This window comes from Hemicordylus capensis, chromosome 15 (genome assembly GCF_027244095.1).
Source record: "Hemicordylus capensis ecotype Gifberg chromosome 15, rHemCap1.1.pri, whole genome shotgun sequence".
NCBI lineage: Eukaryota > Metazoa > Chordata > Lepidosauria > Squamata > Cordylidae > Hemicordylus > Hemicordylus capensis.
Window position 1 is genome coordinate 10,779,981 of NC_069671.1, and position 16,201 is coordinate 10,796,181.

At 46.5% G+C, this 16,201-nt stretch overlaps 1 protein-coding gene and 1 non-coding gene across 8 annotated transcripts in view; one reads left to right on the forward strand and one right to left on the reverse strand.

Annotated features, from left to right (window-relative positions):
• GLT1D1 (glycosyltransferase 1 domain containing 1) overlaps window positions 1-16,201 on the reverse strand; it is a 56,061-nt gene that overhangs the window by 26,123 nt on the left and 13,737 nt on the right. For all 7 annotated transcript variants that reach the window (XM_053279779.1, XM_053279774.1, XM_053279775.1 and 4 more), the window contains 4 exons: window positions 13,569-13,674; window positions 12,140-12,191; window positions 8,082-8,118; window positions 6,772-6,828 (listed from right to left, as the gene is read on the reverse strand). In XM_053279779.1, coding sequence (XP_053135754.1) covers window positions 6,772-6,828; window positions 8,082-8,118; window positions 12,140-12,191; window positions 13,569-13,674 — 252 coding nt within the window. The remainder of the gene's footprint in view (window positions 1-6,771; window positions 6,829-8,081; window positions 8,119-12,139; window positions 12,192-13,568; window positions 13,675-16,201) is intronic.
• TRNAG-UCC (transfer RNA glycine (anticodon UCC)) lies at window positions 14,571-14,642 on the forward strand. The gene has a single exon. It is a non-coding gene; the product is annotated as a tRNA-Gly (tRNA).

Sequence of the window (16,201 nt, forward strand, 5' to 3'; positions counted from 1 at the left end):
TGAACTCAGGTCTCCTCGGTCCTAGTCCAGCACTCTAAACAATTCATACAAAGCTGCCTTATACCAAGTTTATTTATTTTTGCATTTATATACCGCCTTTCGTTAAAAAGACAACCCCAAAGTTAGACCTTTGGTCCATCTATCTCAGTATTGTCTTCACTGATTGGTTGCTGCTGTCCAGAGAGGGGTCTTAGCCATGGGCGCTTCAATCTGTCCCTCACCTGCAAATTGGGGTGGGGTCCCAACTCTGGGGACGGAGAAGTTCTTTCTGCCAAAAAAGCTCAAGGGGGAAAGGGTCCATGGTCGTCTCTTTGCAATTCATTTTCTCCGTTGCATCCTTTCTAAAAGGCAAGGGAGCTTTTACTCTTCTACCAGTGTTCTATTCTTTATTTCCTAAAAGCTTTGTGATCTCTTTTCAGAACTGGAATAAATACTGGAAGATCAACTCATTTACGCAGCTTTCGGTGCTCATTTCCCTAAATGTCACCCAGGATTGGTCGCGCGCAGCGTGTACCACCAATATTGCTTTTTTAAATTAAAAAAGCAAACCAGGGATTTAAATGCTTTCGTTTTCATGGGCTTTTTTTTTTTTTAACCACTTCAATTTTATCATGCAAGAACCAGACAACAGAGGTGGTAAGGGCCAATGTGATAAACTAGAGAGGCAATTTAACGTATTTACTTTCTTGCTTAAAAATGCAAGTCCCATCTGGAACACAATTACAAAATGGCTTTAAAAATACATAAATAAAGGCCTGACAATCAAAAGTTCACAATACTCTTCAAACTTAAGTCTATTTTTTCATATTAAAAGAGAGAGAAACTACTTTGCTTAATAAATACAATAAGATCTAAGCAATTTCTGTCATTCTCCAAATAGATTTTTTGAGCTATCCTTCCTTTACACAAAGGTAACTCATTTTACGGAGAATAGCTACATCCTACCATTTCCTAATAGTCATTTTTCTTCCAGTGCAGCTACTTAAAGAATTTTCCCCTCATCAGCAGATGAACTCGTCAACGCACATATGAAAAGTAGTAATTCTTCATCCACTGAAACTGCTCCATTGCAGAGGATTAGAAATGAACCTGACTTGAGAATGTCATTTCTAGCAGCAACCTCGTGTCTCTGGTCACAACGTTCCGCCCTTAATCTATATTTCTGAAAGAGCTGGAAATGTTATGATCCTTATGGATGCTTAACTGGGGTACTTGTGGGCAAGAGAGAAGTACTAGCAGGCACAGGTAATAGAAATCTGAGAGGGGAAACCCAAAGAGGGAACCCCACCTGAAAAACTTCCCCATGGTAACTCAATGGAGCGGAATGTTTGTGGGCTCAAAGGGTAGTTAACAGACAGCAAATCGGGAGGATCTAATGGAACTTCTTGGCCTGATGAAGACTCCCTCAAGAAAGTCACAGCTCCTTCTGCTTCTGAGGGGGAAAGTTGCCTAAAACTTTCACTATGTTAAGGCATAGGCAAAACATAATTAACTAACAATTACATAATTTTTACATTTATATTCCACTCTTCCTGCAAGGAGCCAAGAGCAGTGTACATGGTTATATTTATCCTCAAAACATCCCTGTGAGGTAGGTTAGGCTGGGAGATACGTAACTGGCCCAGCGTCACTCAGGGAGTTTCATGGCTGAATGGGGATTTGAACTCGGGTCTCCCCAGTCCTTGTCCATATTCATTTGCTTTCTTAGTTCAAATTAAGACATTTGTGCAACTTATTCTACTACTGCTGAAAAACAGTCTCCCTGGGCATACAACTCCTGCTTTGTAAATATAATCAGAAGAGCACATCAAGAATAATTTCTAAAGGACTGGCAACAAAACAATTTTATTTTAAAGGATAAGTCTAAAGCTAAACACTAAAAGCATCTCTTCCGACTGGCTTTGGAATAGCCTTCGCTTAATGTCATCCCAGCACGCGTGCCGAAAAATTAAAACGCCCGACTGCTGGAGAAACCACCGATAAGACACTTACGAAATGCTCCTTGCAGATCGTTAATCTTACTGCGGGGGCCTGCAGACCGCTATGCAACTTAGCGACATCAAAAGAGAAACTTGCTGCAAGTTAGGAAGCTGGCGGGGAGAGACTACCTTATCTTAAGTGACTTAAATATCCCCTCCCCACTTCTTCTTGTTTCCTCAAAGGAAGAAAAAGGCAGCCTTTTTGTCCTAGCTGAGTTTGATGCAGCTCATCGCCTTACAGTAGTCTCCGATAAGGGAACATTCATAACATCGGAGACCAGCTTCAAATGTTACAAATGGTGGTTGCCGCACACAAGACTGGCCCTAGGGTTTTTGGCGTCCTTGGCGACGTTTGATTTAGGAACATAGGAAGCTGCCTTATGCCGAGTCAGGCCCTTGGTACAGCTAGCTCAGTATTAGGGATGTGCAAATCGATTCGGATTCTAATCGATTCGACTTGCATCGGGGCGATTCAAATTTGAATCATCCCTCAAAAGGGCAATTCGATTCGAATTCAAAACGAATTTTGAAAATTTGATTCAAATCCAATTCAAGAGCCATTTGGCTCCTTTTAAAAACCACTCAACCTTCCTGATTGGTTAAAAAAAGAAAGTGCCAAACCAGGGTTGAATCCATTCAAACTTGATTCAAATTTTTGGAACAGGTTTGAATCTGATTGGAATTTGAAACCAATTTTTGGAATTCGAGTCAAATTCAAAATGAATTGAATTCGTTTTGTGCACGGTATTTACTCAGTATTGCCTACCCAGACTGGCAGTGGCTTCTCCAAGGTTACAGGCAGGAGTCTTTCTCAGCCCGATCTTGGAGATGCTGCCAGGGAGGGAACTTGGAGCTTTCTGCATGCAAGCAGGCAGATAGCCCCATCCCTGAAGGGGCAATCCCTACATGATGCATCATGCGAACTGGGGCTTCAGCTGGGGAAAATGGTGCCTCCCCATCGACTGCAGAGAGCAGCACTGCTGTGCCAAGGAGTTGTGCCCCCACCCCAAAAGTTGACAATAAGCACTGCCTTATTGCACATGAAAATGGAGCAGTGGGGTGCACTTTGGGACAGTTCTTAAAAAAAAAAAATCTTTTGAGAAACTTTGAAAACCTCCAGAAATGACATGGAGTGCTAGGAACCACATCCCGCATCTGAAACATTTGAGGCGTCTTCGTCCAAAATTTTCCCTTCTTCAGAAGCTGTGCCGAGGCTCAAACCTGACGGCAGGGGTTACATCACCCCTCTGATCCTGCCTTCTGTTCTCTTTGAACCACCCAGAGCCTTTCATTCCCTCTTGAAAACCAGCCCTTTCATCTCCCTTCTAAACATTTCAAAGTGTTAACCGATCGTCTAACAAAAGCCAAAGAGGGCTTCTCACTGTGAGTTCAGCCTCTGCCCGCACCGGTTGTTTTATGTTCCCGTGTTTTGGATCTTGGAAGGCCTTTTTCCAGCACTAAAATAAGCCTTTTGATCGCTTTCCCAGAAGAATTTAAAACAAACTTCAGGCTCTTCTCTGCACTTTGGGAAAAGCTTACTAGGGCAGGTTCGCCTTGGCCGTTTGGGGTCCTGAAGTTGTGGGCTGTTTGAAAGATTGAGCCCTTGGGCCAGTTGCCATGGGTCCGCCTGAACTAGGGATGGAGAACATAGGTAGATTGTAGGACATCAGAACAGGCTCCGTAATCAGTAGATTCAGATAGTAGATCAGAAGACATCTTGATCCAGGACCGTAGGACATCCTGATCTACAATTGTAGGACATCATAGATCAGATAGCTCATAGGACATCGGAACACATTTGTGGTGATCAGCCACCTCTCCCCTAAAGAGTTAACCAGAAGTGAACCCTGTCCTGACTGACAGGCTGGTGAACCCCAGAGCTCAGCCAATCAGCACACCAGGTGGGTGGGACCTAGAGAGTCGTTGGGAGGAAGAGAAGACTTCTTTTTTAGAAGAAGCAGGCTGGGAGTGCAGAGAGGAGGGCATGTGGCCATGAGAACTGGCTGCAGGAGAATGTCTCTTCTGCAGGTCCTGGGGAAGCCAGAAGGCCAGGCAGCTTGAATTCTCATCCAGGATTTGGGTTCGGATGACACATCCATGAGGAGCGCTGTTCCCCATGAACCGGACTTACGGCTGATTGCGTGGACCTGTGTCGTTCCCCCAAGCCACTATTTTGAACTTGCTTCTAGCTAAGGGACCTTGGGATTCTAGTAAAAATAGGAACAATGTAAAAAGAAGAAGATCCCACAAGCCTGCCGTCTTCCAACCCCTGCGTAAACTACCTCACAGGGTTGGCGTGATGATCGGATGGGCCAGCCCTCCAACATACCACTCCGAACTCTTTGGAGAAAGGGTCGAGTACAAATGTGGGAAAGGCAGACAGTTCAGCACCCTCACACAGTCGGCAATGCAGTTAACCATATGTTTATTCTGTAAGTTACTTTGTAAGTCTGTCCAGATTCCCTTGGTTTCTTCCCTCCTGCACAAAGGTTTTAAAAGCACATTTGGTCAGGCCTGCATGCATCCTGGATACCTTTTTGGGGCTCTATTCATCCATCGCCCATTCCCTTTAATCACAAAACAGCCAGTTAAAGAATTCAATCACTGCCGGAGCCGTGCTTCCTGGTGACAAATCAGTCAATTTCTGAAAGTTATCCATTTTTTCCAGGGCCGTGCCAGCGTGTTATGATTTACTGGGAACGAAAATACCGCACAATGCTCAATTTAAGAATTGGACGCCGCTGCTGAATAATGAATAAACGTTTCCCGACGTGATAAAGCAATTGTGTGCACATGGTTCATCTGTAACAGAGGGAAGGCTGCACTCCTCGCGCTTTGATTCCCCCCCTTTTTCATCTCCCCAGAGTGAAAATTTCTGGTTTCTTCCTCTCTTTGGGGGGGGGGGGAGATAACCTTTCACCAGCATTGTTCCCAAGTGCAATGCTTTATTTTCCTTTATCCTTGGGCTAACAAAACTATTGACAACATTATTAGCACACCATGCTCTCTGAAAATAATACAGCCCCCTTCCTGAAGCTAAGCTGGGTTCAGGATCTCCAGTGTCTGGGTGGGAGATTGGCTGGGAACCCTGTGGATAGGAACAGAGGAAGCTGCCTTCTACTGAGTCAGACTATTAGTCCATCTAGCTCAGTATTGTCTACCCAGACTGGCAGCGGCTTCTCCAAGGTTGCAGGCAGGAGTCTCTCTCTCAGCCCTATCTTGGAGATCCCAGGGAGGGAACTTGGAACTTAGATGCTCTTCCCAGAGCATCCCCTAAGTTTGTGCACTCGTGCCTCCAAAGTTTACGTGTCCACCATCTTGAACTGAGGTGGATGACATTGTCACAATCATTGAGGTGTCCCTATGTGTCCCTACAGCTGCAGCAAATTTGGTTCAAATCCGTTAAGCGGTTCACAAATTAGCCCACTTGCACCTCAAAAGGTTTATGTGTCTGCCATCTTGAATTGGCGTGGATGACATCATCACAAGCTATGCCACTGAGGTGTCCGTCTGTGTCACTCTCTGCAACTGTACCCAGTTTGGTTCAAATAGGTTAGGCAGTCCACAAATTAGGCCGCTTGCACCTCAGATGTTCACGTAGCCACCATCTTGAATTGGAGTGGACGACATCATCACACACCACACCCTTTGGTTATCCCGATGTGTCCCTACATCTGCAACAAGTTTGGTTCAAATTGGATAGGCGGTTCACAGGTTAGCCCACTTGCGCCTCAAAAGGTTTACATGTCCGCCATCTTGGATTGGGGTGGATGACATCATCACAAACTACGCCATTGAGGTGTCCCTACAACTGTACCCAATTTGGTTCTTATTGGTCCAGGCGTTGCAGAGTTGATGGGGGTGGGGTGGAGGACATAGACATACATACAGAATGCCGGGTGATCTCATAAGCCTACTGGAAAGTAGGCTAAAAAAGCAGTAACACGCCTGGTTCCGTGAACCTTGGAATTGCCCTTCCTTCCTTCAAAACCCATTTCCCCCCATGAAGCCTTTGCCCCAGCTCCTAAGTTCCCTTGCCCCACTGTTCTCAACCTTGGATTTCCAGATGAGGCAGGACTACAACTCCCATTATCCATGTTGGCGGGGGGGAAAATGGGAAATGTAGTCCAACAGCATATGGGGACTCATGGCTAGCAACTCCTGCCCTTCCGTAACTAAGCCCAAGTATGTGCAATTGAGACAATCACATATTCTCCCCCCCCCCCCCCCCCCCGTTTACTCCTCCTCCTATGAAGACTTACATATTGCTTTTCACCAAAACTATACAAAGTAGCTAACACAGAAAAAAAAACAGATGATGGTTCCCTGTCCCCAAAAGTTCACAATCGAAAAAGAAACACAAGGTACTTCTACTGATTATTATTTTTTCAGTTGCCAGGAATTATAGGAAAAGCCAGAAGAGGTGGTCAGGTTTCTTGTCAATTTGGCCTCTCAAAAGGAGTCTCTGTTATGCTGCTTAAATCCAAGTTATGGACATTAGTTACGAATCCTTTAAAAAGGCCATCTAAACCACAAGTCTGAAAAAGACCATTCAGAACGGGGCTTGTAATTGCTTCTGCTCACTTGGCCGGCCTGGGCAGATTTAACGGGTGTGGACTTTGGCAACCATGTCCAAGCAGATCTCTCCAGGAAGTCCAAAAGCAAGGAGTGACAAGGACGCCCCCCAGCAATGCCCCACCCCCAGTGATCTGGCTGCAGCACCGGACATGCAGAGGTCTGCCCTTTTCTCAGAAGACTGAGAAAAAAGCTCCCACACGTTGGGTTTGCTTACCTGCCCTTTGTAGAAAGGCCTTCTGGTTAAAAGATGTGCTGGGAGCGGTCACAATGCCTAGGAAAACGAAACGACCTTGTATTAAACCCTCTGACGAAAGGGGGTTCTAGTGACCATCTAACCCCCATCTTTGCTCGGGTGCACTGGGCCCCTAAGCGCAGTCCGAAGTGTTCATTCTATTATTTTGCATTACAGATCCATCCCCCACTCTTCATGCAGGAAATATGAGGTACTTCCCTTCTGTCATAGCAACCTAGGAAGCTGCCATATACTGAGTCAGACCACTGGTCCATCTAGCTCAGTATTGCTTACACAGGCTGGCAGCGGCTTCTCCAAGGTCGCAGGCAGGAGTCTCTCTCAGTCCTATCTGGAGATGCTGCCAGGGAGGGAACCTGGAACCTTCTGCATGCAAGTGCTCTTCCCAGAGTGGCCCCATCCCCATAGGGGAATATTTCTCAGTGCTCACTCACATTCTGCTCCTCCTCTAATGCTATGCGGTTACGTCAGTTTTTTATTTCATGTTTATGTTCTTCCTGAATATTTAGTTTATATTTATATTTATTGTTAGCAATTGCTAGTTATGTCTTTGATTGGTACTGTATGTGACTGATGTTTTATTATTTTCTAGCAACTGTTAACCTTCGGAGGATCTCTGTCTTCTACCATTCTTTAGTTGTTTTGTAAGCTGACCATGGGTCGTAAATAAATATCTGAATCTGAAACCTCTGTAGCTTCTCTCCTGGAGAGAGCCACATATCTTCCCTTCCCTCCACCTATTATATTCGCTCTGTCTAGCCACTTTCTACACCCCTTGGCTTGCCTATGAGCAGGCTCATAAGGAGACTTCCCTCTGGGGTTCAAGAGAGCACTGTAGGTCAATGGGACAACGCATGCTTTGCATGCAGGAGCCCCGAGGTTCAGTTCCAAGGGCATGCTGGGAAAGACCCCTGTCCAACTTCTGAATAGATGCTGCCAGTCAGAGCTGGCAATCCTGAGCTAGGTGGACCAAGGGTCTGACTCTGGTTTACAGCATCTGATCTGATAAACAGATGTGGACAGGTCTGCCGGCTGGCACAACAGATCATCATGCACATCTTCTATCTAAACCAGGCCTGCTCAACTTTGGCCCCCAAAGCTGTTTTTGAACTACAACTCCCATCATCCCCAGCCACAGTGGCTAATAGCTAGGAATTATGGGAACTGTAGGCCAACATATGCAGGAGGGCCGAAACAGCCCCGATCTAAACCCTCAATTCAGCTATTTACACACATATTCCTGTGGCAGAAATACAAAAACGGAGTCAGTTTACCTTGACTCTGGACATATATTTTGTTCCGGGCGGGCGGCTTAAAAAAAGAGGGGCGAGGAAAAAACAAGTCAGTCAAATTGCATCGGAAAGGAAGGCGAAGGATGAAAACATTTTCGTTCAAAGTTCTCACAACATAACAGAGGGAGGTGAAGGTCGAAGAACGGCCCTGACCTTTGTCTCCTTCTGCAGTGGAAAGGTGGGCAAGAGGTAGTTTAGGAACTACCTTTCTTGTTAATCTGCAAGGGATTAGCAACAAAAAGCATCGAGTAAAAGATCTCTCTCTCTCTCTCAGGCTACTGCAGCACAGAAAGTTAGGCCGGGGTGAGTGGGTCAAAAGATGCCTTTTTGTACAGTTAGGCTAAGATGGGTGTCTGCCCCAAGTACACTCAGGAAGGTTTATGGCTAAGCAGACTTCAAAACCAGGTCTCTCTGGTTCTAATCCAGTATTAGAACCATCACACTGCATTGGCTCTCAGGCAAGGATGTGCACGAACCGAGGTTTATGCACAGGTTTGGCGTTGAATCGGTTCAGGCGAAGTCCGAACCGGTTTGGACCTCACCTGAACCGATTCGGCGCCGAACCTGTGCACGAATTTCCTCGGTTCATGCACATCCCTGCTCTCAAGCAGTGAAAGGCAGCACTCCAGAGCAAACCTACCCAACTTCCTGATGGGTTTTGTCCCTTACATTGGATGCTCCCTTGTACTGAGTCCGGCCCTTGGTCCACTTTACTCAGTATTGTCTACACTGACTGGGAGCTGTTCTCCGAGGCTGCAGGCTGCAGACATTCTCAGCCCTACCCGGAGATGCTGGCAGGGATTGAACCTGGGACCTTCTGTGTGCAAAGCAGATGTTCCTCCACTAAAAATGATCTATTTCCGTCTACATGAATTCACTGAGCCATCCACTGCCAGAGCAAAGGTGGTGTTGGCACAGATCACATAGGAAGCTGCCTTATACTGAGTCAGACAATTGGTCCATCTAGCTCAGTATTGTCTGCAATGACTGGCAGCAGCTCTCCGGGCTTTCAGGTGGATATTTCTCAGCCCTGTCTGTTAATGCTGCCACAACTGATCTGATCTTCTGATCTGCTTCTGCTTTGATGCTCTGCCACCAAACTGCCAGTCTGTGTAGACAATACTAAGCTAGATGGACCAAGGGTCTGACTCGGTAGATGGCAGCTTCCTATGTGATCTATGCCAACACCACCTTTGCTCTGGCAGTGGATGGTTTAGTGTAGATGGAAATAGATCATTTTTAGTGGAGCCATTTTTGGAAGAGCGGTATAGAAATTGAATTAATAATAATAATAATATGTTCCGATGACCCCTTCCCCAAAACAAGAGCCTTTCGCAGCTCTAACTGGAGACGCCAGGGATTGAACCTGGGACCTTCTGCATGCAAATGAGCCACAGTCCTTTCCCGAAAAGAAGCATTTTAGCAAGGTGTCGCACAAAAGTAGGGGTTGGCATCTTTCGTCAATATTGCTAGCACTCAACAACCAATTTTGAAATTTGAGACAATTACTGGGTTTTGATGCTTGTGCGCTGGTGACATTTTCATCCATTAATGAGATGATATGCCCCCACAGTATGGCGGGGGGAGGTGGGGGAGGGCAGAACGAAAATGCATACTGAGATAAAACCCATTCCAAGGAAACACAGATGCATCTTCCCTCCCTCCAGCAGGAAGATGCAGAGTTAGAGAGAGAGAGAGAGAGAGAGAGAGAGAGAGAGAGAGAGAGAGAGAGAGAGAGAGAGAGTTGTCAACAAAGAAGGTGCAATTTGTTTTGAATCATAGCGGAAGAGTGCACTTATCTGCAGAAGAGCCTCTCGACTGTATCAAAATAAATTAAAGCCCTATCTGGGATTGCGATCAGGCCCTGTATTTATATGGAAAGCAAAGCACCTTTCTCCAGAGCTCTCGAAACCAAATCCCTCGATATGGCAGACGTGTTTTACAAGCTCTGTGTACAGAAGGCTGCCGAAAAGCCAGTGGCTTGGATCCAATTCAGCGCCAGACAAGGAGCTGGTATTATGTGCATAGTCGGGCACGGCCCTTGGGCTCACACGCTCCTTTTCTTCCCTGGCATGCTGCAGTTTCTTCACTTGGTAAATATATTAAATGCAATGCTTCCAGTTAGGGCCGTGCAAGTTGGGATTGGGAATGCTCCAATTTGTGCTGCATCGGACGATGTGGAAAGCCTAGTTTGGTTTGGAGTTCTCTGATGTAATATGGTAAATTTTGGAGTATTTCAGAGCTCCAAATGACAGAGTGACTCCTTCCCTGCCCCCCACTGGATTAAAAAGAAAAAAGAAAGGAGCCATATTTCTGCTGACCCACCTGCTTGCCCATGTATTTATGTTTAATTTTTTTCCCAAGTTCTAAGCCTGTTTTTAAATGTTCCTGTTTGAAAAATAACATGGCCGATTTCCAGATTTCTCGCGCGATTCTCTGACATCACTTCCCCTGCAATTCTCTGGTGTTATATTACTTTTATTCCAGGTTTTTACAATGAGCATCCTGGTTATTTTTAAAAAAATAATTTAAGGGATGGTCAGGGAGAAACCATCCAACCATTTGGGTTAGAATCCGTGTTCCCTCTAACAGGGATTCCCAGTTGTTGTTGACTACAACTCCCAGAATCCTCAGCTGCAATGGCTCTTGCTTGTGGATTCTGGGAGTTGTAGTCAACAACATCTGGGAATCCCAGTTAGAGGGAAGACTGATTGGAATATAATTAAATATTCAGATAATGAATATTTTAAGTAGTAAAATCCATAACAGATTGTGAGGAGTTCCAAAAGGATGTCTCTAATCTGGAGAAATGGGCAACAAAATAGCAAACCCGGTTCAATGTAAGCAAGTGTAGAGTGAAGCATATTGGGGCAAAAAACCCCAACTTCACATATACACTGATGGGGTCTGAGCTGTCGGTGACTGACCAGGAGAGAGATCTTGGGGTCGTGGTGGACAGCTCATTGAAAGTGTCATCTCAGTGCGCGGCAGCTGTGAAAAAAGCTAATTCCATGCTAGGAATCATTAGGAGGGGGATTAAAAATAAAAATGCTAATATTATAATACCTGTATACAAATCTATGGTGTGGCAACATTTGGAGTACAGTTGTCCCTTGCCAACAGGTTTGCCAACTGGGGATTTGAGTATCCATGACTGGCAAATAGTCACCAAATTGAGTATTTGCAGTTGGAGCCATTTAAAAAAAATGGCTTTTTCGGCCAATTTCTGGGGTCATGGGGTCAATCTGAGGGTCAGGGGCCTTTTCCAGGGGTCAGAGGGAAATTTCGGGGGGTTGGGGGCATGTTTTGCAGGGCTCAGGTGGGTCATTTCCAGTGTCACAGGGTCAGGGGGGATTTTTTAAACCTTTTTTTTCTGGTGGATTTTAGGCACTTTGGCACTTGTGGTTCCCCTAACCCTGTTTCCCATTCATTTCAATGCCTTGCCGACCGCAAATTCGCCGACTGCGAGGATTTCCAAAAACAGAAACCCTTACGGTTGGTGAGGGACAACTGTACTGCATGCAGTACTGGTCATCATCTCTCTAGGAGGACACTGTAGAACTGGGGAAGGTGCAGAAGAGGGCAACCACGATCACGGGGACCGGGAGCACCTTCCTTACGAGGCAAGGTTCTTACGTCCATCTCAGTCAATCGGTTATGTCCATCCAGCCGAGTATTGTTTACACGGGCTGGAAGCAGTCCTTTGGGGTTTCAGATCGGTCTTTCCCAGTCTTACCTGGAGATGCTGCCACAGACTGAACCTGGGACCTCCTGCATGCAAAGCAGATCTTCTCCCACTGACCTGTGGCCCCATCCCAAATCTAAAGAGACCCAAGAGAGACGTCCAGTAGCAGCCACTGGGAGGGCTGCCTTATTGGGATGAACAGGGACAGTTGTTCTCTCCCTGCTAAATACAAGAGCCACCAATTTTAAAAGCATGCACTCACATGAGGCGAGAGAGAGAGAGAGAGAGAGAGAGAATTCTCATTTTAAGACCATGTTTCATGAATAATTCTAGCATAAACGCCATCTCTACATACCCAGTACGCTGCAGCAGTTTCTTTCATTGCCTCTGTGAAAGACACAGCAAACCTGGGGATATTAAAAAGGAGGAATCAGGATCAGCTGCAAAGAATTTTCTTCCTTCTAAAGCCCGCATTTCCATATAGTCTTTGGGGCAGCCACTTAGCCCACAACCCCTTGCATGCAGAGTGTTCCAAGGTCCCTCCCTGGCATCTCCAAGATGGGGCTGAGATCGACTCCATGCCTGCAACCTTAGAGAAGCCGCTGCCAGTCTGGGTAGACTACACTGAGCTAGATGGACCAGAGGTCTGACTCAGTATATGGCAGCTGCCTTTTCCCCTACTGTAACTAAGTTGAATGAACGAATGAATCTTTATTTCAGTCACTGACCAGAACCAACATTACAAAATTACCAACAATCCATTAATTATCCTTCAAAGAAAAATTAAACGAAACAAAGTCTAAACATGAGTAATTGAATGGAACACAATCTTCCCCGTTTACATTTCCCACCTGCTTTCCCCCATCCACTGGATGGGGAAGGACCGTAGCTCAGTGGCTGAGCATCTGCTTAGCATGAAGAGTTCCCAAGTTCCCTCCCTGGCAGCATCTCCAAGATGGGGCTGAGAGGGATTCCTGCCTGCAACCCTGGAGAGCGGCTGCCAGTCTGTGAAGACAAAACTGAGCTAGGTGGACCAGAGGTCTGACTCAGGAGGAAGCAGCTTCCAATGACGGGGGCAGCACCTGAAGCTCAGTGGCAGAGCATCTGCTTTGCATGCAGAAGGTCCCAGGTTCAATCCCTGGCAGCATCTCCAGGCAGGGCTGGGAGAGACCCCTCTGAAGCCCCGTAAAGCTGCCAGTAAGTGTAGACAAGACTGAGCTAGATCCAACAGTGATTACAGTATTCAGAGATATTGTCATGTACAGAACAAACCTGCACATGTTTAGAGTAAGTCCCATGGCATTCAAAAAGGGCTCAGTCTTGGGTCACTGCTGGAAGGGACCTTGGAAGTCTTCTAGGCACCTTTTAAAAATGATGATTCTCTTTACTGAGCAGGCGGAGAGCCACTGGCCCTATCCATCCCCAGTACAGCACCCCTCCAGTGGCTGTTGCTAGTGTCTGTCCTATATTTCCTTTTTAGAGTCTGAGCCCTTGGAGGGAAAGGGAACCTTCTTATTGCTTGTTTTGCTGTGTAAACCGGTTTCAGAACTCTTGATGAAAAGCACTATGTAAATATTTGTAGTAGCAGTAGTTAGCTGCCAGACATTGGGTTTTCTTATATTGTGGTCCGAGGGCTGTGTTATCTTTGTTAATATACAATGAGCTACTCTGAGAGCTCGTTGGAGCTAGCAGAACTTGAGAAACATATACATGAAGACAAGGGGTAGATCTGCTAGATTTCCAACCAAGGGTCCTCTCCCTAACCAGAATATGATTTGCTCTACCTGGCTTCATCCAGCACGGCCCCCATCACCCAAGACTTCTCATTCCGCTTAGCGTCTTCATTTATATCAGTCCCACCAAAGATGATCCCAAAAGGAATGTTGCTGCCTGCAAAACATAAAAGGTCCACGATCTAAAGGTCGCCTAACACACCCAGGTTAGGGCAGGACTTCAAGCTTGTGGGATCATGTGCACATGTGTCTCACTAGAACCTGAGATCGAAGGAGAGCTGGTCTTGTGGTAGCAAGCATGATTTGTCCCCTTAGCTAAGCAGGCTCTGCCCTGGTTGCATCTGAATGGGAAACTAGAAGTGTGAGCACTGGAAGATATTCCCCTCAGGGGATGGAGCTGCTCTGGGAAGAGCAGAAGGTTCCAAGTTCCCTCCCTGGCAGCATCTCCAAGATAGGGCTGAGAGAGATTCCTGCCTGCAACCTTGAAGAAGCCGCTGCCAGTCTGTGAAGACAACACTGAGCTAGATAGACCAATGGTCTGACTCGGTATATGGCAGCTTCCTATGTTCCTATCCACCAACCAAGGAAAGGAGCAAACTAGTGGAGGACAGCTGGTCTGCAACCCCATAAACACTTACCTGGGAGTAAGCTTACGATTTCAAAAATTCACTATTAATAGGGGAGGAGAGCTGGTCTTGTGGCAGCAAACACAAACTCTCCCCTTTGCTAAGCAGGGCCCACCACGGTTTGCATTTGAATGGGAGACTACATGTGTGAGCACTGTAAGAGATCCCCCTTCGGGGATGGAGCTGCCCTGTGAAGAGCACTTGCACGCAGAAAGTTCCCTTCCTAGCATCTCCAGATAGGGCTGGGAGAGACTCCTGCCTGCAACCTTGGAGAAGCCGCTGCCAGTCTGGGTAGACAATACTGAGCTAGAGGGACCTATGGACTGACTCGTTGTATGGCAACTTCCTATGCCTCCTTTGTTAAACAGGGACCACCTTGGTTTGCATTTGTATGTGTAACTATATATAAGCCATTCTCTTAGGGGATGGGGCTATAGCTCAGTGGAAGAGCATCTGCTTTCCATGCAGAAGGTCCCAGGTTCAATCCCTGGCAGCATCTCCAAGATCGGGCTGAGACAGACTCCTGCCTGAAACCCTGCCAGTCAGTGTAGACAATGTTGAGCTAGATGGACCAAGGGTCAGACTCGGTAGAAGGCAGCTTCCTATGTTCTTATGTTCCTAGTGACTCAGCAGAGTGGACATGAGCTTTCCGTTAAGGAGTATATGCTCAGCGCAGGATGGCATTGCCAGCACCGAATCCAGACTTGGCTTCCACCACTCACTTTCTTCATTCCAGCAGGCTAACTTGGGGATCGGAGCGGGGCCGGGGGGTCCACGTCTGAGACAGTGGTCAAAGCTTCAGAGGTCTACCTCTCCCCGCTCATATGGTTGTTATGATTAAAAATGCATCTCACAACTGAGGGAAACTACTAGTACAGTAGGTATAGGAAAGAATCACCCCCTTTGATAGACCATAAATTCTGGTTCCCTTTCATCCTGAAATGAAAACACAAAGAAAATTCCCTTCACCAGCTGTTCTGTACAGTTCTGTATGGAGGAGTGGGCAAATATTGCTCCGTCTAGATGTGCAAGGTTGACAGAGAAGTATCCCAACAGACTCAAGGCTGTTATTAAAGCAAAAGGTGGTTCAACAAAATATTGACATTGGGGGGGGGGGTGATCCTTTTTCAATCTCAGCAATTCTTGTTTTTTGTTTCTGACACTTTTTCTGGACTGTAATTGTGATGTTTTTCAGTTGGATGTTATAGGTTGCATTGGATAAGTACAGCTGGTGAAGGGAATCTTCTTTGTGTTTTCATTTCAGGATGAAAGGGAACCAGAACTTAAGGTCTATCAAAGGGGGTGATTCTTTCCTATACCCACTGTAGCTCCAGGGGTTAAGCCGCCTTAAGCTGCCTCCTAGGGTTAACAGTAGCTTCCTCTGGTAAGAACCTAAGAACGAAAGAACAGCACTGCTGGATCAGGCCCAAGAGGCCCATCTAGTCCAGCATCCTGTTTCGCACAGTGGCCCACCAGATGCCTCTGGGAAGCCCACAGGCAAGAGGTATGTGCATGCCCTCTCTCCTGCTGTCGCTCCCCTGCGACTGGTACGCAGAGGCATCCTGCCTGCGAGCCATCAAGACTAGTAGCCATGAAGAGACCTCCCCCCGTCATGGATTTCTCTAAGCCCCTCTTAAAGCCATCCAAGCTGGTGGCCATCACTACATCCCGTGGCAGAGAGTCCCATAGGTGAATTCTGCGCTGTGTGGAAAAAGGACTTCCTTTTGTCGGTGCATGGGATGACGCCTGCTTCTGGTGCTACAAGAGAGGGAGAAAACACTCCTCTCTCTCTCTCTCTCTCTCTCTCTCTCTACACACCATGCATCATTTTACAAACCTCTATCATGCCTGCCCTTCGTTGCTCTCTTAAGAAACTAAAGAACCCCAAATGTTGTGGGTTTTGTTGGGTTAGTAAGACAGGGAGGGAAAGGGAAGATACACCCTTCCTCTGTGCCATGATCTCTGTTTCCCAACACCCTGGCTCGGCTGCTATTTTCATGGTGGGGAGGGAGAAGGAATATTATTTATTTGTTTGTTCGCTTGTTCGATTTTCAGACC